Source organism: Tasmannia lanceolata, unplaced genomic scaffold (genome assembly GCF_043159265.1).
Source record: "Tasmannia lanceolata isolate RefF3 unplaced genomic scaffold, GAP_Taslan_0.1 ptg000044l, whole genome shotgun sequence".
In the NCBI taxonomy this organism is placed as follows: domain Eukaryota; kingdom Viridiplantae; phylum Streptophyta; class Magnoliopsida; order Canellales; family Winteraceae; genus Tasmannia; species Tasmannia lanceolata.
The window spans coordinates 21285865-21306421 of record NW_027518721.1 but is presented as its reverse complement, the minus strand read 5'-3'; the positions used below and the strand labels follow the sequence as shown (position 1 = coordinate 21306421).

Genomic DNA, 20557 nt, shown 5'->3' with positions numbered 1-20557 from the left:
TCCGTTATCGGTCCGATCCTTTTCAGATTTCTCTTTGTATCTGATTTTCTAAGTTTGGGTCACTATCTAGGGGTGGTTATTCGGTTATAACCGAACCGAAATAACCGAAATTTGATAACCGAAATAATTTCGGTTATCAAATTTTGGTAACCGAAACCGAACCGAAATTTTAAAAAACCGAACCGAAACCGAACCGATTAAAAATTCGGTTATTCGGTTATAACCGAATAAACCGAATAGTGGGAGAAAAAGAGGGAAAAAAGCAAAATCTTTGTTTCGATCGGAGGGCTAGGATGATCCAATCGAAATGATTTTTTGAGCATAGCCTAATTAAGTCATGATCAATCAAATGGACGGTTTTGATCATCCTTTGGAGTGCCCATATCACATCTTTTTTTGAAAAAATTATGGTTTTTATCATTAATTCGGTTATTTCGGTTAACCGAATTTTTTTTGGAGATAACCGAAACCGAAACCGAATAACCGAATTGCTAAAAATAAAAACCGAAACCGAACCGAAATGGAAAAAAACCGAACCGAACCGACCGAACCAATTCGGTTCGGTTCGGTTATTCGGTTTTAACCGAATAATGAACACCCCTATCACTATCCATTTCGAATCAGACCATCAGAGTGTCTTAGTTCCTACTTACATTGTAATTTGTTAGGCCTGAGTAGCAACATGAACTGAATGCTCTGCCCCAAGCCAAAGAACTAACTAAAAAGAGTCCTGACAATAAAACGACTACACTACAAATCGGGGCTCCTTATTTACAAATATATTCTGTTAATTTAATCCTATTTACAAATGGGGGCATAAAGGCCTCTTTGAAAGCAATTATAAATATGAGTTCTAAAACTTTTATAATCATTACTTGCAAATAATCTAAGTTTTCTTCAAATCCATTTAAAGCTATATGCAAATTGTTGGGAAAGTTGCCTTGTTTCTTATTCGATGGGAAACTAAATTTGAAACTTTATTATTTTATGTTTTTTAGTTTTGTAAAAACCTAGGTATAAAAATCTCTATTCATCACTCGGTTTGGGTGTGACAGCAAGAAGTTTGGGTGTGGAAGAGTACCGCTACAAGTAGAGAAAAAGCATGAGTTTTCTAAGGTGGCATGAGAGAGAGAAATAGATCAAAGGAGAGGGAAGAGGGCTTCTTCTCTGGATTTTTCTCTTGAGTTTCCTTCAGGTTTCTCTCGAGTACTCTCGTGTATTATCTCGGGTGAGAGGGCAAGGAAAGGGTTGCGGGTTAGTGGGTTTGGATTAAATCCATTGTAATCTTTTATGTTTTCCGTTAATTTGTATAAGATTGAATCAGATTTTCTTAACGGATTTTCTCAACAAGTGGTATCAGAGCTGAGGTTGGAGCGGTCGTTGAGATTAGGTGAAGTGGTCGTGGGTGTTGTGATTGGATCGCGGTTATAGTGATCGTCAGACAAGAAGTGTGGAGTGTTTGAAATGATGGTAAAATCAAGTTCTACCCAATTAAGCATTGACAGGTTCGACAGAAAGGGTAGTTTCACCTTATGACAGATGAGGGTGAATGACATCCTTGTTTAATAGGGCTTGGCTAAGCATTGAAGGGAAATGATAAGAAGCAGTTAAAGGTGGTCAGCACGATTTGACTATGTTAGGCAGATAAGTTATGTTTAATGTTATGGAAGAAGAAAAAGCACCTAAATTGTGGGAGAAATTGGAAAAGCTTTACATGTCAAAAGGCTTGGCCAACAGACTGTATCTAAAGCAGGAATAGTATGGGATGAAGATGCAAGAAGGTGAGAATCTTCAGGAAAACATTACTGTGTTCAACGGGCTTGTGGATCAGCTCCACAAGGTTGAAGAAAATTTGAAGGAATAAAACAAAACCTTATTACTTCTTATTCCACTTCATGATTCATATGACAACCTCGTGACAACTTTATTGTGTGACAAAGATACAATGAAGTTAGAAGAAGTCACGGTGTCACTCTTTATCGAATGGGATGCGTAAAAAATGTGTTATTGATGGGAGTTAAGAGCATGGGTTGATTGTTAATGGTGTAAATTTTTTTTACAAGGGGTCATGAAAAGGCAAGCCAAGATCCAGGGGTAGTGGAAAGGCGTGCAATGCTATCGTTGCAAGGAATATGGTCTCATTAAACGAGATTGTCTCAAGAAGGTTGACGTACCGAACAATGGTGCTATGAAAATGGTGGAGGCTGTAACAGATGAATAGAGCGAGACGGTTGGAGATGTTCTCACAGTCTTCATAGGTAATCTCATTTCTCTTCATGATGAGTGGATTCTAGATTCAGGATACTCTGTTCATGTATGTTTTAGGATGGAGTATTTTGATATGTTCCACGAGACAATGGAAGGTGTAGTGTCCTTGCGTGATGGGTCTACTTGTGATGTCAAGCGAGCTAGAACGGTGAAAATCAAGATTTTTTATAGAGTGGTTCGTACTAGGGCTGGCAATTTCACCCGGGAAAGCAGGGATCCGCCCCGCCCCGCTTGGGGAGGGGATTCCCCGATTTGAGCGGGGAAGGGTAAGGGGAAGGGGATTTAAAAAATTCCCCGGTGCGGGAAGGGGAGGAGAAGGGGATGGAGTTGGCCCCGCCCCGCATTAATGCCATTTTTTTTTGTATTTTTTTAATTGTTTTTTTTTTTTTTTGGAAAACTACTAGAAACCCCTTGGATCGAAACATATCTACAAGATTCCCCCAAAATTTTCATAATTTCCATTAGTACAGTTCTGTCCCTGAAATAGCTTTTTATATTTTCTTTTACCCATAATCCATTGGGCATTGTCCCTTATTATATTAGTATATTACCCTTAGAAATCCCTAAAATCTCTCCATCGAACCACAATTGTAAGGCAACATTAAATCATTTGAAAATCTCTCTCCCCGAAATAAAGGCAACATCTCTCTAATGAGTGATGAGATCTTATATGGTGTGTGCTTATATAGTCTATTATTTTTCAAAAAGTAATGTATGGGCTACGCCATAGGATGATCCAAACCGTCCATTTGATAGGCTACAATTTAAAAGTACTTTACATGCCACATCATAGATATCCAAACCGTCCATTTGTTGGGTCACAACGTAAATAGATTGCGGCCCAAAAATCATTTCCATAGGATGATTGCAACCCTCCGATCTATAGAAGGTACCATAATATGCAATTCCTCTATAGATCAGAGGGTTAGGATTATCCTATGGAAATGATTTTTTGGGCCACAACCTATTTACGTTGTGGCCGATCAAATGGACAGTTTGGATATCCTACAATGTGCCCATCAAGTGGAAGGTTTGGATCATCCTATGCCTATGGCAGTATGGTGTGCCCATCAAATGGACGGTTTGGATCTTCCTATGGTGTGGCACGGACAGTACTTTTTCGCAAGTGAGATTGGGAATTAGGGATCTGCTAGGGACTATCAATCAATTAAATGAATATGAGAGCAACCACCTTGGTCTCCAGGTTAATAAAATGAATAAGACAAAATCTTAGCCTGTGTGGGTTGTGTGGCTACTCTCACATGCAACAACCAAGCCGCAACATGCCTGAAGTGATTGTCCCTAGCAAATCTTTAGTCTTAAACCTAACATTTAACAAAGTAAAGTGATTGTCCCCGAAGGATGCGGGGCGGGGAAGGGGAGGAGATGGGGATTAGATATTCCCCGTGGGGAGGGGAGGGGGATTCCCCATGATCCCCGCAGTGGGGAGGGGAAGGGGAGGGGAAGGGGAGGGGGAAAATTCCCCCCAGAGGGGAAGGGGTAGCGGACACCAACATCCGGCCCTGACCGGCCCCGTTGCTAGCCCTAGTTCGTACTTTGGGCTAAAAATGCAAAAGATTCTAGTATCACTTAGCCAGTTGGACATCAGGAAATACATGTAGTCAACTGTAGGTGGAGCTATAAAAATCACACACATGACCGTATGGTTCTGATGAAAAAATAAAAGTGTGGCAGATTATATTGTCTGGTCGAGGACACGATGACTAGTGTTCCTAAGATCTATTTATGCTAGTTGGAAACATAGTGGTAGTGCGTGCACCCATATGGCCTCTTTCGCAATTTATGCATCGATGGGTTTTCAGGATGCAAACGATGGCGAGGAGGTAACGATACCTGCGATGAGGAGTATGGATCGAGATCCCTCTCTAAGGTTAACTAGGCGAGTCAACAGGTTAATAGCTACACACGTCCATTGGTCGTGTTGATCAACTGGGAGGAGTCATAACTAAAATGGTTTGATGGTGTGTAGCTAGTAGTTCAAAAAGCCAGTGGTGGCTTGCGGTGACAACAGACCGTGGCGACATCAAGTGAATATCTTTAAGTGGCTGGGAAACAAGCCAAGGTGGAGATTGTTGGTAAAGTTGCAATAGGAAACTAAATGGAAACTTTATTTTTTAGGTTTTGTTAAAACCTAGGTATAAAAATCTCTATATATCACTCGGTTTGGGTGTGGCGGCAAGAGGTTTGGGTGTAGAAGTGTACAACTACAAGAATAGAAAAAGCGCAAGTTTTCTTGAGTGGCGTGAGGGAGAGAGAAAGAGAAAGAGAAAGGGAGAAAGAAGAGGGTATCTTCTAGTATTTCTCCTGAGGTTCCTTTAGGTTTCTCTCATGTACACTCGTGTGCAGTCTTTGGTGAGAGGGCAAGGAAAGGGTTGCAAGTTTTTGGGTTTGGGTTAAATCCATTGTAATCCTTGTGTATTGTTTTCTCATGGTGGAAGATCACGATCTTGCCCGTGGATGTAGTCATTTTAACCGAACCACATAAAATCTCAGTGTTCATCTTATAGCTTGTGTTAACTTTTACTTTCCTGTTAATTTTTTCACTATCAGATCGTATCTACCAGGCTGATTTTCTCAACACACATAATTTCAAGAGGTATCCAACGGGTCTCTAAATATATAAATTTTTGGAAAAGTCACATTACATGGGGAAGTTGGCATGACAACTAGGTTCCCTCATTATATGTAGATAAGAGGGCTAGGATCATCCTATGAAACTGATTTTCCGGGCACAGCCTATTTACGTTGTGGCCCAAGAAAAGAACGGTTTGGATCATTCCGCAAAATGTATTTTTAAAAGGCAAATAAATTCTCCAGATATATTGTATAGATAAGGTTACAGTAAGATATTCCATAAGTATTAAGAAATATTTATTTGAAAGGCAAGTGAGTTGAGATTTGAAGAGGATATTGAGCGTAGTGACCGAAGGACAAATGAATAGGATGATACCGGGGAATTTCAGGGAAATCCGTGCAGGGGAAAGACGGAGGAAGGGGTGAGAGAAAGAGAAAGAATAGGTAGACAAAAGAGGGGTGTGGGTGTGGGTGTGGGTGTGGGCAGGGGGCAGTTCGGATTGAGAATAAGTGCGAAAGGCACGAGTCAGGGGTTGAGCAATAAATGAGAGCTTAAGAGCTGTGATGAGCGCCTTATGATAGCCCTCATCATCGTCAAGTCGTTTTTCCTTCCCGACTCCCAAAAACTCCCAGAATTCCACGCTCACTTTCTCTTCCTTTTTCTTTTTCCTCTCTCCCCTTAACATACCCAGTCAACCTCTTCTTCTTTCTTCTCTCCCTCTTCTATTTAAACAACCCAAGAAAAATCAACCCATGCATAAAAAAAGAGTGAAATAGAGCTAACATAATACTATACTTCCAAGTCCCACAATGTGGATGATGGGTTGTAGTGATGGGAATAGTTTAAACACTTCTGATACCTTCAGTGGTAAAAAACTCCGACCTCTCATTCCTTGGCCTACTACTTCTTCTTCTTCTTCTTCAACTACTACTACTACTACTGCTGCATCATCATGCTTTAGTCGTCTTCATGGAAATGATATTTTCCTGTTACAAAATCATGTTGGTAAGTACTTTTATCACTCATTTTCGTCATTTCCTTTTCTTCCTAAGTCTCAATATACATGATGTAGCCTGGCTACAAGTGTATGGGAGTTTTACCAAGGTTGAACAACAATCACACCTACTAGAGCAAATTGGAGAAGAAAATAAAAGGAAAACGTTCGCGTTTATTATTTCAAAAAAAAGAATAAGTATGGGCTGCATCAATACATGATTTTATTTTATATTAATGAAAAATTTTCTAATGGTTTAAGGAATGGAGCAAGTTAAAAGAGAGTTACCGGTGAGTTCGCGGTGGAACCCGACGCCGGAGCAGCTACGGATTCTCGAAGATTTGTATCGGCGTGGGACTCGAACGCCAACCGCCGAGCAAATCCAACACATCACTGCTCAGCTTAGAAGATTTGGAAAGATTGAAGGGAAAAATGTTTTCTATTGGTTTCAGAATCACAAGGCGAGAGAGCGGCAGAAACGCCGGCGTCGAACGGAGGCCGCAGAACGCAAGGCCGAGATCTTAGAGAGGAAAGATCATTCAGGTAAAATTAAAACACACAAAAACCCATCTCCCCATTTTGTTTATGTTCTTTAAAATACTACCCAAAGCAAAAATTGAAGATTTTGAGGGAATTATCTTTTTGGTTTTGTTTTATTTGAGACTACACTGATATGGGTTTTTGGTGTTTTCATTTCTTATGCAGGATTTCAAGTTGAAGAGTCTAAGAGCTCATCTCCTCCTAAAAACTGCCGTATTATTTCAGAGGTATATATCATTCTTCTCTTTGCTTCTAGTCTAACACTTGAAATAAATAAAATCCCTTTAAAAAAAAGGGAACATACAGTAGAGTGAAAAGGATAGAAGGATAGAGAGGCAGATAGGAAGAAAGCTTTTTTGTATGTTGGGAAATGCAAAGGGTTCAAAAGCTGCATTCCTTCCTTTCTGTCGGCAAATGTGCTTTGTTTTGAGTCTCTCTCTCTCTCTCTCTCTTACACTCTCTTTATTTATTTTTTCCCAGGAATCTGTTTCCATGTCAAGAACACTATCACAAAGTAAAACAGACGGATGGATTCAATGTGACCCAGAATTCCAACAACAAAGCACGGCAGACATGCATGCCACATGGCAGATTATGATGCACATATCTTCCCCTCACCACCCCATAATTAGTACTGCCACCACTTTTACCCCCACAACCACTCTTTCAACAGCTATAACAACAAGAAGAACAACAAAAGAGGAAACACTATTTGAGAATGAATATGAAGATTCACAAACTCTTCAGCTTTTCCCTCTCCACGGTGACGAAATCGGAGCAAAGAAAATGGCGTCCACGTCACCGGAGATTCCTTTGACGGCGAATTTCACTCCTAATCAGTTCTTTCAGTTTCTTCCTTTGAAGAACTGAATAAGGAAACATAACCTATGTATGAAAATGGTTACTGAATTAGACAAGTAGTTTAGAAATGGTGGTGTCTTTGTTTATGTAAGAAGGTGATGTTATGTTGTTGGTTTTGGAAATGGGAACTGTTTTTATTAGAATTATGATAGAAGGTGAAAAAATGTGTGTTTTGTTGTGATGGGGTTGCAAAGAGGTTTGCCTGAAAATGCACAGGGACTATGTTGGTTTAACCAAGAAAGAGATTGATTAAAGAAAAAAAATAGTGGGTTCTACGTTGACAGGCTACCTAGTGTCTAGGCTTGGTTTTAGCAATTACTAGTATAAGAAAGAGATATAGATAGCCTGAGTGGTGTTAATGCTGATTTGAAGTTTCAGAAATGGGATCGATAGGGAAGAGTTTGACGTTGAAGTTGCTTAGGGAATGGGGCAAGACTCATATTGTGGGAAAATGTTTTATTTTAAGAGAGAGAGAGAGAGAGAGAGAGAGAGAGAGAGAGAGCTAAGGCCATGATTGGCAGCCATGAAAATTTTTTCTATGGAATATTGGTTTATCAAGTGGTGGAGATGGACAGGGAGGGTGGGAGAGGGAGATGATATTGAGAAGACATGACTACATGAGTAAGGAGATAAGTAAGGAGAGGGTGTGAAGTGGCTGAAAAAGGAAAAGAAAAACTCTAATTAAAATAGAGCTTTTGTTTTCCTTATTTTTCAACCACTGCGACCCTACCCCAACACTTGCTAAGCTAATATTCCATTAAAAAAAATCATGGTTGCCAGACATGGCTAAAGTAATGAAAATGGCCTAATTTCTAATTTATACAAGTTTATAAAGGGAGGAGAAAATTAAAATTTTAAAATCATATCTATGGCCTTGTTTGGATTGAAAGAAAAACATTTTTAAAATCTTATCTATGGCATTTTTGGATTGCATGAAAAAACATTTCTGAGAGATTTTTTTCTTGGGAAATTTTTTTCTTTCCATAATTTAGAGGGAAATGATAAAATATTTCTTTCCACAATTCAGAGGGATATCATCTTAAATTAAAGGTCCTTCTGAATTTAATTTTTTTTTTTGAATGGGATGGGTAAAGTTATATTTTTCCATATGTATAAAAAGTAAGAAATTCCAGAAATAATTTTCACTTCGAATAATTGAATTACTTGAATAAGATCTCAAATTTTTTATAATAAAATGGATGGGGACATCTTGAAAACTTTGTCAAAAAAATGTATGGAATCTAACCGGGTAGAACTCACCCCTGAAAGCTAGCCGTTAGAGGAGGGTGCCCATTCTCTTATAACCCAGTCCCATCCCCATCACTTTACCGATGTGGGACTATTTGCTTTTGCTTGGAACTCCAATAATTCACATTCATTGTCAAGAGAATTTATACGATGGGTGGTCGTGAAAACACGTGAAGTCTTGGAAAACAGGTACGGGCCACTTTTTTTTTATGATCCAAACTGTTCATCTGTTTGGGCACAACGTAGATAGGTTGTGCCCCAAAAATCATTTTCATAGGATGATCCTAACCCTCCGATATGTATAAGATTCCATAAATGGTTTTTGGAAATCTCCATATTCAGATCAGTTCAGATCGGAGGGTTAGGATCATCCAATGGAAATGTTTTTTTGGGCACTACCTATTTACATTGTGCCCAAACAGATGAACGGTTTGGATCATAAAAAAAAGTGGGCCGTACCTACTTTTTGAGACTTCACGTGTTTTCACCGCCACCCATCATATAAATTCTCCATTTTCAAAACCATTTGCATAAAAAATATTTTGTTAACAAATGGTAAAAGAAGGTCTAGGCCGGGACATTCCAACGACCAAATTCCATGGGAGAAGTTGCCAAAAAATCCAATATAATGATGGAAAAAGTTATTCTAGAAATTAAAATCTGGCGATAAATTAAAAAAAAAATACGATACGATTTATTGGCAATGGTTCCGGTATATTACCTGAAGGTCACGTACGTACAGGCCAGAATATTCAATGCATTTTGCTGGAAAACCTAGATTTTGTAAGATCATGGTTGATTCCCCACCGATATGCCTTTCTCTCGGGAGTTGAGAAGTGCCCCCACCTGTACATTGCATTTTTACTGTTCTTCTTAATTAAGACATACAGTTTAGATAGTGGATGTATTCTTGCGACAAATATTTGGACCATAGTTACACAATTCTAATCCGAAAATATTATAGCCCTATTTATTTTAAAAGTCTTGAATAATTCAAAATGAGCATGCATTTGCTGCGCTCGAGCATAGAAACGGGGTGGGGCCACATTTTGGGTGGGATCCAAACCATTCATTTGATGGGCCCTTTCATGGGTAGGGTGTCCACAAAAAATCAGCTCCATTGGATCACCTTAGGGTGTCCATTTGTGGGGCAAAAAATGGACAGATTTGTGGACAAATAGTATCTGTCCATTTTGGCCCCACAAATGGACACCGACAAACAATATCTGTCCATTTTTGGCCCCACAAATGGACGGTGATCCAATGGAGCTGATTTTTGGTAGGCTCCCCATCCATGATGGGGCCTTCCAAATGAATGCTTAGGATCACCCCTCCTGTTTCTGTGCTCAAGCGCAGCAACCCTTTTCTCATTAAAAAATCATGCATTTTTTGAATTAAATGCAAATTTTTCGAAGCATAGCTGAATTTTCAGATTTAAATGTGAAGTTAAAGAATGCTTAACAGTTTGGATCTCCTATGTTATGTTGTAAATCTACTGAAAAATCAAAATAATCAGAGAAGACATTGTACTGAAAACTGAAATCAGTCCTGTGTGTGCCTATTCACTCACATCTGATATAAGAAAAGAAATTTCCACCCCAATTACCAACATTTTCATTCTCTTTTGTTTGTCTTTTACTATAATTGATTTCTTTTTCAAGAAAAGTCCAACAAATTAGGTAGAAATGCTTGAAAAGGGGCGTTCTTCCTCTTTAATAAAAACCCACCATTAAAAAAAAAAAATGCTGGAAAAGGGGGGTGGAAATATTATTTCCAATATGATAAACGTGAAATTTTAACGAGGTATTCTTTTATTCTCATACTATGAAACTTCAAGAAAGAAGTTCATATACACTCTTTTCTTTTTTATAATAAGATGTCTGCGACCCATCTTCTCACTACGGACATCTAAGGGGATAGTGCTCGCTGGGCTTGACTCCTGTTATATTGAAGATTGTGCATGTTATTAAATATCTCTATATTTTGAAAAATATACCAATCATATGAAATGTTGATATATTTTGGGAGGGATTCGCAGAGCATCCATCGCAGATGGTCTATTGCATGTCAGATGAGCCACGTCATGAATGAAGACAAAAGCTGCTGTAAAGTGAGCCTGTGTTGCTGGTCTGACAATCAACAGACCATCTTCGATGGACGCTAGCAAATCCCTATTCCGGATATGTCGGCATCTATTGGGTCCAATATAAAATATGGGAAGTGATATATTTGTTCCCCTTTCTTCCTCGAGCAACCCCCTCTAGTGTATTTATGAATACTCTTTTTACACTACAAGAGGGTGGCCCAGGTAAGGAAAGGCAACAAATATATCATTTCCCTACAAAATATACTCACATATATTATATATAATATAAAATCAGAACCTATTTATTTAATATTTAAACAGCAATTTGGCTATAACGAGAAATGGAATGTGGGTTGTTGGAGTGAAAAGGCATTCTGCCTCCGACAATAACTAGACAGACCCAAAAGACCCTATATGATGAGGTCATCATAGGAACTCTTCTGTTCCTCCATAAAATGAGAGCTAACTTATGTTTTTTTTCTGATAGAGTTTAAGACCACACCTACCTTGTCTCCTTTGCCTTACTCCATCTTCCCTTTTTCTTCAATTACTAACAACCCTAGGTTTTAAGAAAACACCAGCAAAATCACATGGTTTTTATAGGCTTGACATACAACATTTTAGTGTATTTATGCCTCCTCTTTATAAAGTAGAAGGGGGTGACCCATGGAAGAAGAGGGGGAGAATATATATCATTTCCAAACATTTTATATTGTTTATGCACCACTTCACCTACCCTACTTCAACTAGACTTTTAACTCTAGATTATTTTTTAAAAAGTGAGCTATTTAGTGTTGCAAACAGTTGGCAACCATTTCCCAACTTAAATGACCAAAAGGCATTAAGTAGTGCTCAGCTCTTATTTATTGGGAGTCATGGAGACAATTAATAACTTAGTGGGAGCATTCACTTTTAGACTTCTTGTACTTGATTCTTTATTTTTGGGCTAGCATGAAATCCAATGATGTAATGTTACTTGGCAGCAGAATCAGCCATCCACTTCTAGTGAAAGGCTAAGATTAATTACAAAAAATAAAGAATAATGATATCGTAACCCATTTGGGGACCAACAGTGGAACCGAACAGATAACCTCTTGACACATTAGCAATCTTTCCCTTGATTTTTGCCTCATTAACTTAGTTGTGGCGAATTTTAGATCACTACTAATTAGCAACTTTCTTTTTAATTAGGCAAGTTGGGGTGTGCAATCTGATTGGATTGTGGACGCCATTTTATGAGTAAAATTTCCCTCAAATTAGCTTTCTAATTTGCACACAAATTGCACTCACAAGCTAGCAAGCCCTTTGTTATTATTTATAGGGTTAGGGTGTGGTTGTTCCCCACTACATTGCTAGTATATATAATGCTAGATAAAGTGACAAATGCTCAATACTTGGCCGAAAATGACACAATAGAAAAGGAAATTGTTGGATGGTCTGCCATAATTGTCTAGTCATGAACTTATAAGTTGAACTAAAATACACTGAAAATTAAAAAAAAAAATATGCTCTAGCTATAGCACCCCCCACCTCAACATCAAGCTATATAGTGACACATTTTTTTCAAGCACTTTCGGCCATTTTTAATTTAAAAGAAGAATGTGATTGAATACAGTCAAATAAAGTTGCTAATATCTTTGATAAATCGATATTGGGAACTTAGAAGCTTTTGCATGCCAAGAACCAGGACACTCATGCCGGCATCCTTTTATAGATTTTAATCAGAATTTTAGTCCAAGTAACATGTGACATTTGCCCAAAACATATAGCTTAGGTATATGTATATATCTATGACCCAAATAAGGAAACCCGTGTATTGATTAGAAGTATTTGAAGGGCCCTAAACAGTCAAAGAAAACCATGGCCTTGATAAAAGAAAATTTTCTATTTGTTTTCTCTAACACTTACACCAACCATTGAAACGAGGAAGAATGTCATCGTAACATAGACATCACAGATGCATTTTGTTAGTCTCTATCACAGCCTAGAAAGAATTCTAAAGGTCACCAAGAAGCAAGAATTTTTCACATAAATTCGATACTGATAATTTCACAAAAACCACCTACTTGATAGAATATCATCAACCTGTTAGGCACATAGTAAACCCACCCTTTTAGTAATAGAAGGTTTCATGACAACTTTCACTCAATAGGGTTAGAGAAACCCACCCCATGAATGGATCTCTACACCTTAGAAATTCCTTAAAATCCATCAACCCTTTTAGTCAAACAATAGAACTTACACGTTCATGGAATTTCTTCAGACCCTCTTACACTCATCCTGCAAATTTCCATCTATTCTCATGTATCCATCAATATATTCACGTGTAACCATAGAGAGGAAAGAGAGAGATTGTCAATGTGTAGGGGGTGTGGTCTTATCAAAATTGTAGGCATGAAAGAAGGGTGACAGTGTGCAGACCCTTTTAAGAGACGTAATCCTTTTTGAGCCTCGACAAGAAGGGAATCGAGGGAAGAGATGGTTCGACGTAAAAGGCAAAAATACTGAAGAGAGAGAGAGAGTAAAAGAGTTAAAAAAGGGTAGGAAAAAATTTTCAACTTGGAAAAGAATCGTTTTTAACTGTGGAGGGTAAAAACGGGTTTGGTGTAATCGCTTTCCACGAGTACGTATAGTGAGAGACAATGAAAGAGACAAAAAAATAAAGTTGAAATGACCAAAACGACCCTCTTCATGGAAAAAGTAAGAATTTGGAGTAATTACAGTGTTGGGATTTTGAAATTCCTAACAGTATTCTGTGTTGCACCACGTATCAAATCATTTATTAATGATTTCTTTGATATACGTGGCAATATCAGGAGGGTTGTTTTGGATGAACCTGACACAAGCCTGTCTTTGTATCAATTATCATAAGGGAAATGATACAGCACAACAATGTTTTAATAATTGCACAAACTTGGGTTGTCTTTTCTTTTTAAATTGGTCTGTGAGAGCATTTTTGGAACTGGAATAGCCTTCGACGGCTATTTAAATAATAAAAGACAAGATGGGTTAGTGCAATTATCCAACATGGTTGTGCTGATATCATTTCCAATTTCCAATTGACTAATTATTTTTCAAAAATATTAAAAAAAAATCATATATATTTTGAACTGTGATTCAGGCTAAAGTAGCCAAAGAAAAACCTAGTTGATAGAGTGAGGAATATTGATTGACTTGGTAAGAAAACCTAGACAAAAACTCTATCAAAGTAAAAGGAACTCGATTTGGGCGAGTCCGCGATAACGGATGAGTTCTGAAACAACAGGATCTATTGATCTAATCAGCAGCACTAAGTCCGACCAATTGTTGATTACCCATCTCGATTAAATAACCCTAACACCATTTGTCCAAAGCCTAGTCTAGGGTTTTGTCAAGAAAAGCAAAATTGTTGATTTTTTTGAGGACTTTTATCATACGAATGGGATGTGCGTTTGAGCATAAGGGGTAGAACGCGGGATTGGGCATAAGGGGAAGGATCAATTACCAATGGGGGACAAAAATTAGGTGAAATTATCAACAAGACCCATGCTTTTCAGAAATTATCAATGGGGGACAAAATATGTCTTGTCATTAAAAGCTGGACGAAAATGCAATTTTCTTAAGCAACACGTTTTGCTTTTCCCTCTTCTCTCTTCTTTCCCTCTTTTTTTTTTCACTTTTTCATTTTCAACCTTTTTTTTTTCTACATTACCGGTCATCTTCTTCATCATTTGGCCACCATTGGAGGTGGGAAAACTCAAAATTTTGAAACGTTAGTTCATTCCCATCTATCTTTCAATATCTAGGTTTTATTTTTCATTTGTTTTAGGGTTTTGCATTTCTCCTTCTCCCTTTCAATGGAGGATGAGAAAGATGAATCGTAAGGTAGAAAGAAAAAAACGTGAAAATGAACGAGTGAAAAAAAACAGGAAGTAAAAACGTGTTTATAAGGGACTTGATAAGCCCATTCAGAATTTGGTAACCCCATTTTGATATTGGATAATCCCAACCCCAGAGACTTGAAAACCCCCTTCCAGAACTCCAGTACCCTTGGGCAATTTTAAGGGACTTGATAAGCCCATTCGTAAATTGGTAACCCCATTTTGATATTAGATAAGCCCAATCCCAAATACTTGAAAACCCTCTTCCAAAACTCTAGTACCCTCGGCCAATTTTCAGGGACTTGATAAGCCCATTCTGAAATTGGCATTTTGATACCTGATAACCCCAATCCTAGAGACTTGAAAACCCCCTTCCAAAGTCAAAAGGTGTTGTATATGCCAAAGGGTATTTTCGTCTAGCTTTTACTGACAATACCTCTTTTGTCCCCCTTTGATAATTTTTGAAAAGCATGGGTCCTGTTGATAATTTTGCCTAATGTTTGTCCCCCATTGGTAATTGGTCCTAAGAGGAATAAGTAGGAGAGAGAGAGAGAGAGCCATTCTTAAGATTTTTCAAGCCAAATTCTACCTTTTTTTGTAGAGTTTGGTTTGAAAGCTAATAAGGAGGGGACAAGAATGTCACTTCAATAGGCATGCAATAATTACCCAAGAGACATCTTAAAGAGTCTTCTAGCAGTTCAATGAAATATCAACAACGAAATGAGGAATTGCATCCTAAATCCAAACAAAATCCGAACGGATACCGGGATTTTGTGCCAGTGTTTGGGTGCACAAACACTCGATAGCCGTCAGAATTTTGGAAGAATTTCAAATGTCATTCCTCGTTTGTTTGCCAATATTGCATTGAACTCCTAGGAGACTTATTGACATGTTTCTTAAGTAATTATTGCATGTGTTGTGATGTGCCATTCCCTCCACATAACTTTCAAATCAAATTCACAAAAAAGGTAGAGTTTTGGTTGAAAAGTCTTGGGAATGGTGCATTCTCTCTCTCTCTCTCTCTCTCTCTCTCTCTCTCTCTCAATCATGGTTTTAAATTTCGGTTTCGGGTATAATTTCGGTGTTCACCGTAACCGAAACTTTAGTCGAAATTCAGTAGACGCTAATGAAATGCCAGTTTTTTGTCCTGCAATTTGGGGCCGAAATTTCAATAATTTCGGCTGAAATTCTAAAAAGAAATAAAAATTAGTATTTTATCAAAATTTCGATCGAAATTGGTAAATTTTGGTGATTTTGGTTTCGAGACGTTTCGGTTTCGGTGTTGACCAAATTTAAAACCATGCTCTTAATATTAGCAATGACACCCCCACTTATTCCCTTACTCTCCGAGTCTATGCCGTGCAACCAAGCACTAGTTACTGCTATTCTCCGAGCTAATTCCAAATACATGCAATGCTTGTCTCCGCCCTGTTGACTTCATATTCCACTACTCTCGGACACTATGACACGCATCAATGGTTGCAATCTGGGATTTTATCTGCGAATAAATTCGTAAACATGCTTACTACCCTCATCAAGAAAAATTATTGCATGTCTGCTCAGGTGGAATTCTTGTTTCACTCTTAAAGTGTTAAAATCAAATTCTTCCCAAAGGTAAAATTTTGCTTGAATCTTAAGAATAGTCTCTCTCTCTCTCCACATTGTTTTCCAAGCTGCTCACTTCTTTGTTTTCTTGTGCATGTGCCCACTTTCTCTGTTAAAGGGGGAAATGCACGCTTCTAAATAAAAGCACTATAGATCCGGTCCTCCTTCCACGTGTTATGTCTGGCACACATATGAGAAAAATAATTCCGTACGGAACCAATGAAGGAACTTGAATCCTTTTTTCAGAGTTGCATAGGGATGTATGTTCTCTATGGCTCTAATAAAATTCAACATGAAGATGGATTTATGTCTTTGGTTCGGTACTGAAAACTGGGCCCCACATATATGACGTCATGTCTTAGGGCCCCACTGTACGGCTCTAAGAGAAAGGTTTCTCCTCTCGTGCTTTGATATTGCTTTTCAAGTTTAGAGGGTATTCTGACAATAATTCTGCTTTGGAGATCCAAATTCAAATACAGAGAGTTGATGGTCCAATTCACCGCCGCTTATTCACGGAGATTTGACAAAGCAAAATAGATCGGTTGAATATCGTGTCCTCTTTCAGTTTTTCAACTTGTCATAAGATTTTCTCGTAATTCTAAATAATTTTAGGGGGGTTTGCAAAACAAGTCTTTGACTTTGCTTTATTTGTGAAAACAGCCTTCTAGTTTGATAATTTGTAGTTAGAGTCATCACATTTGAGTGACTTTTGCAAATAAGGTGATGCCAACAGTTGTGACCATGGTTTTAAATTTCGACCGAAATTTCGGATTTCGGTGGAGACCGACACCGAAATGCATCAAAACCGAAATGGTCATTTATTTCTGCAGAAATTTCGGAATTTCGGTCGAAATTTGACCCAAAAAATGTTTTTTTTTAATATTAATTTAATATTTCACTGAAATTTCGACCGAAATTTCGAAATTTCACTGTTCGAAACCGGTACCGAAACCGAAATTTTAAACCTTGGTTGTGACCATGGTTTTAAATTTTAGTTTCGGCCCTCACCAAAACTAAAATTTCAAAATTTCAGCTGAAATCAGTTACTCGATTAAAAAACGATATGTTGCCGAAATTTCAGGAAAAATGCTATATAATAATTTTTTTTTTTGAGATTTTTCGATTGACTTTCAAAAAATTTCGGACGAAATTTCGGCTGAAATCCTATAGGTGATTTCGGTTTCGGTGTTGACCGAAACCCAAAATTTCGGTCTGAAATTTAAAACCATGGTTGTGACCAAATTACCCACGGTACCAACTCAACTCAAATCCACACATCCGGTGGGTCACATGAGTTCCACCCCAGCCCTTGAATGGAGGTGGGACCCACCATTTTACACCTCATGTTTTGATAGTGTGAACACATTTTTATACCCATCCATTGCATGGGCCAAGAATGCTACTATTATAAATAGAAATAGTATTCCCATACCCCTTGATTCAAAATATATCACTGAGCATTAACAATATTTTGGACTTTTACAAGGTAATTTTCATTTTTTTTTACATATAAGGATATGTCTTTTTTATGAGTTAATGAACAATCTACCTTCTAGTTTTAGAAATTGTAAAACTAGAAGGCATGTTTTTTGCAAATAAAGCAAAGTAACACAATAATTTAAAGCCTAACATACAGAGATTTAGTCGTATCTTGTTATCTCTTCTATGTTGCAGAGAGATGTGAAATAGCAGCGAGTTCAACGCTCGCTGACACAGTGCACAGAAAGACGAGGCAAAAGTGTTTTCAAAGTTGGAACTGTGTAGTCTGTAGTAGCGAAGGAAGGGAAATCCTGTCTTAATCTCTAACCTATACTCTATAAATAGGTAAATGTGCCTCAAATAACAACACAAGACACAACCCAAACAAATCCCACCACAAATACATTTTCATTTCCTACTAAAATTCTTTGTTTTTCGCTCCTTCCCCATGCCTATGTGAGCTACCTATTCCTTGTGAGGAGTGGGCCCCATCCCAATGCTTCCAATTTTCAGTGGCTTTGTCATGTTGTATTCTCTTTTTCCTTCGTTTCTGTATCTCACTAGAATTATATAGAGTTTGAAAATGATGGTGCTTGGGGTGGCTGATATTTGAAGCTTCGCTCACCCATTGGTCTGATATTACCACCCTTTTAATCTACACTTTTGGCTTGCTGGTAGCCGACACCCAGCAAGAGAATCACAAGAGGGTGCCAATATCACTATATTTAGTTCTCTTATTTTGGGAATTGGTACTGATGCCTATTAAGCTTAGTCATTTTCTATCTTAGAAGTTTTTGTCTTTACCTGATTTGCATTCCCATGCACTTTTACAAGCAAAGGAAGTTGCATACTTACATGCCATGCCCATATTGTACCTTAAAAACATATTTGTAAAACAACTACCTATTACTCCAAAAGCTTCAGTTGTTAAGTAGGTGTTATTTAATCTTCATACTTCAAAAATATTAGCAAGTGGAGAGTAGTTATTGGATGATCTAAATCATTTGATTATGGAAATGATATATTCACCCTTTGTTTACTTGGGACAGCCCCCTCTAGTGCCAAAGAGTAATCAATCATAAATATACTAAAGGGGGGAGTCCCAAGTAAAAAAAGGGGCGAAAATATCACTTCCCTTAATCTTTTTAGGCTTTGTTTTGGTGTGGACGCATGCCAAAATGGTCCCTGATTGGATGATTTTCAGCCTTTAAATGCGTGGATCGATATGAAATGAAAACCAACAGTATTTATCCTTTTTTGAAAAGAGTTGTTGCCTCCTTGGAGATTTTTGTCCTTTTTTTATGAAATTGAGGATCTAATGTCGGGTTCGTCTATTACCTTCGATCACGTGGGGAGGAGTGCTAATGGGGAGGCGGATGGGTTGGCTAGAAGTGGGGTTGACTGTTTGGAGTTGGAGTGATTTGATTTTCGCGGATGGGTTGGCTAGAAGTGGGGTTGACTGTTTGGAGTTGGAGTGATTTGATTTTCTCCCTCTGTAGTTGATTATGTTGTCTTCATTTTTTTTTTTCTTTCTTTCTTTCCGTGTAATTTTGGGTGCGGTCCATCTCGGTCCCCTTCCCTTTCATAATATACTTCTGTCATTTCAAAAAAGAAAAGAAAACCAACAGTATTTACATTCTTAAAAAGAAATCTTAACAAATATCAAGAATATTAGATAAACACGTTCTTTTCAAGGACAAATATGAGAAAGCAGAATAGAAGTAGGGGCAAGTTGCTAAATGATTCAAACTATTTATTCCTTTTGCCCTGTTAAGTGTTATGGGTGGACCATTAAGCAAGATCCACCCCATTGTATCATTCTAACCTTCCAATTTGTGGCCACTACATTGACTGTGAGAAACTAAAATATGAAATAGCAACGGTTGTATACAAGAAGAAAAGTATCGATCTACAAATTGGGTTATAGTTTCAAAACTCCACTGGGTCATTGTGGACTCCCCCGAGTAACGCCCTTTTCCTTTGGCCGATTTCTTATCCGAGTTCAGTTTTGTCCTACAAAGTCAACCAAAACTCCATTGGTTCTATGACTCACCTGAGTTATGACAACTCCATTGGTTCTATGACTCACCTGAGTTATGACAACGTTGATTGAGTGCTCAGCTGCGTCAATTGAGTACGCATGTGATGAATTGACTAAGGTTTGCGCCACGTTTTGACCGGCATCTGCATTTTGAAACACTAAATTGGATAGTTAGAATCATTCCAAAGGAGAAGATTCATTAAACCAAATGCACGCGATTTAACATTTGCCTCAATTTATTGAAGAACTCCAAAGACAAGCAGTTGAGATTATTGAAAGAGTGCCCCCAACTTGTACCTGTGCCTGGCTGAGGATCATGCAATGACTGTTTTACAAATAGGACAAACTGAATGGATGCCATGCCTAATTTTAAGGGTGTCTAAAGCGGCCCTATGGTATTAATTTGAGGTGTTGAAGAATACAAGGATGATTTGATAGTGAAAGGTAAACCAAGTTGTTAATTGACCTCCAGTACGGGTGCAACTTGGGTCGGGTTCAACCCAATTTTGGCTCGGGTTGGGTTGGGTTGGGTTTTAGGGTTGGGAAAAGCCAACCCGATTTAATTTTGAGTTGGGTTAGGGTTGAGGCATTGGTAACCTGACCCGACCTCCGTACTCTAATTTTGTCATGATTTTCTTAGGATTATGTTTTTTTATTGTATTTTTATGTTTGGTCCCAGATGAACCCCAACCCAACCCGACCTGAAACCAACCCAACTCAACCCGAACCTGATTTAAAAACGGGTTGGGTTAGGGTTGACCATCCTCAACCCGAGGCTCTGGTTGGGTTGGGTCAGGGTTGAGGGAATGCTACCTCGGGTTGGCCTCAACCCGACCCGAGTTGCACCCCTAACCAACAGACAGTCATTTCCTGGCTGTTTGGATGTATGGAACTAATAAAATTTTCAGCATTGGTAAACCTATTTTCCATAATTTTTTTCCAAAATCAAATATTTTCCCGGTTTACAAGGAAAATTACA

At 38.2% G+C, this 20557-nt stretch overlaps 1 protein-coding gene across 1 annotated transcript; it reads left to right on the top strand.

Annotated features, from left to right (window-relative positions):
* Nucleotides 1–5278: 5278 nt before the first annotated feature.
* Nucleotides 5279–7402, top strand: WOX1 (WUSCHEL related homeobox 1). Its single transcript, XM_077374612.1, has 4 exons — nt 5279–5869; nt 6120–6401; nt 6564–6625; nt 6879–7402. Exons 1-4 carry the CDS (start codon nt 5674–5676, stop codon nt 7266–7268), a joined length of 930 nt encoding a protein of 309 aa, XP_077230727.1. The 5' UTR covers nt 5279–5673; the 3' UTR covers nt 7269–7402.
* Nucleotides 7403–20557: the final 13155 nt, after the last annotated feature.

Coding starts and splice junctions, on each gene's coding strand:
- WOX1 (XM_077374612.1), top strand. CDS start 5,674: ATGTGGATGATGGGTTGTAGTGATGGGAATAGTTTAAACACTTCTGAT. Junction 5,870..6,119: donor CCTGTTACAAAATCATGTTG/GTAAGTACTTTT, acceptor TAATGGTTTAAG/GAATGGAGCAAGTTAAAAGA. Junction 6,626..6,878: donor ACTGCCGTATTATTTCAGAG/GTATATATCATT, acceptor ATTTTTTCCCAG/GAATCTGTTTCCATGTCAAG.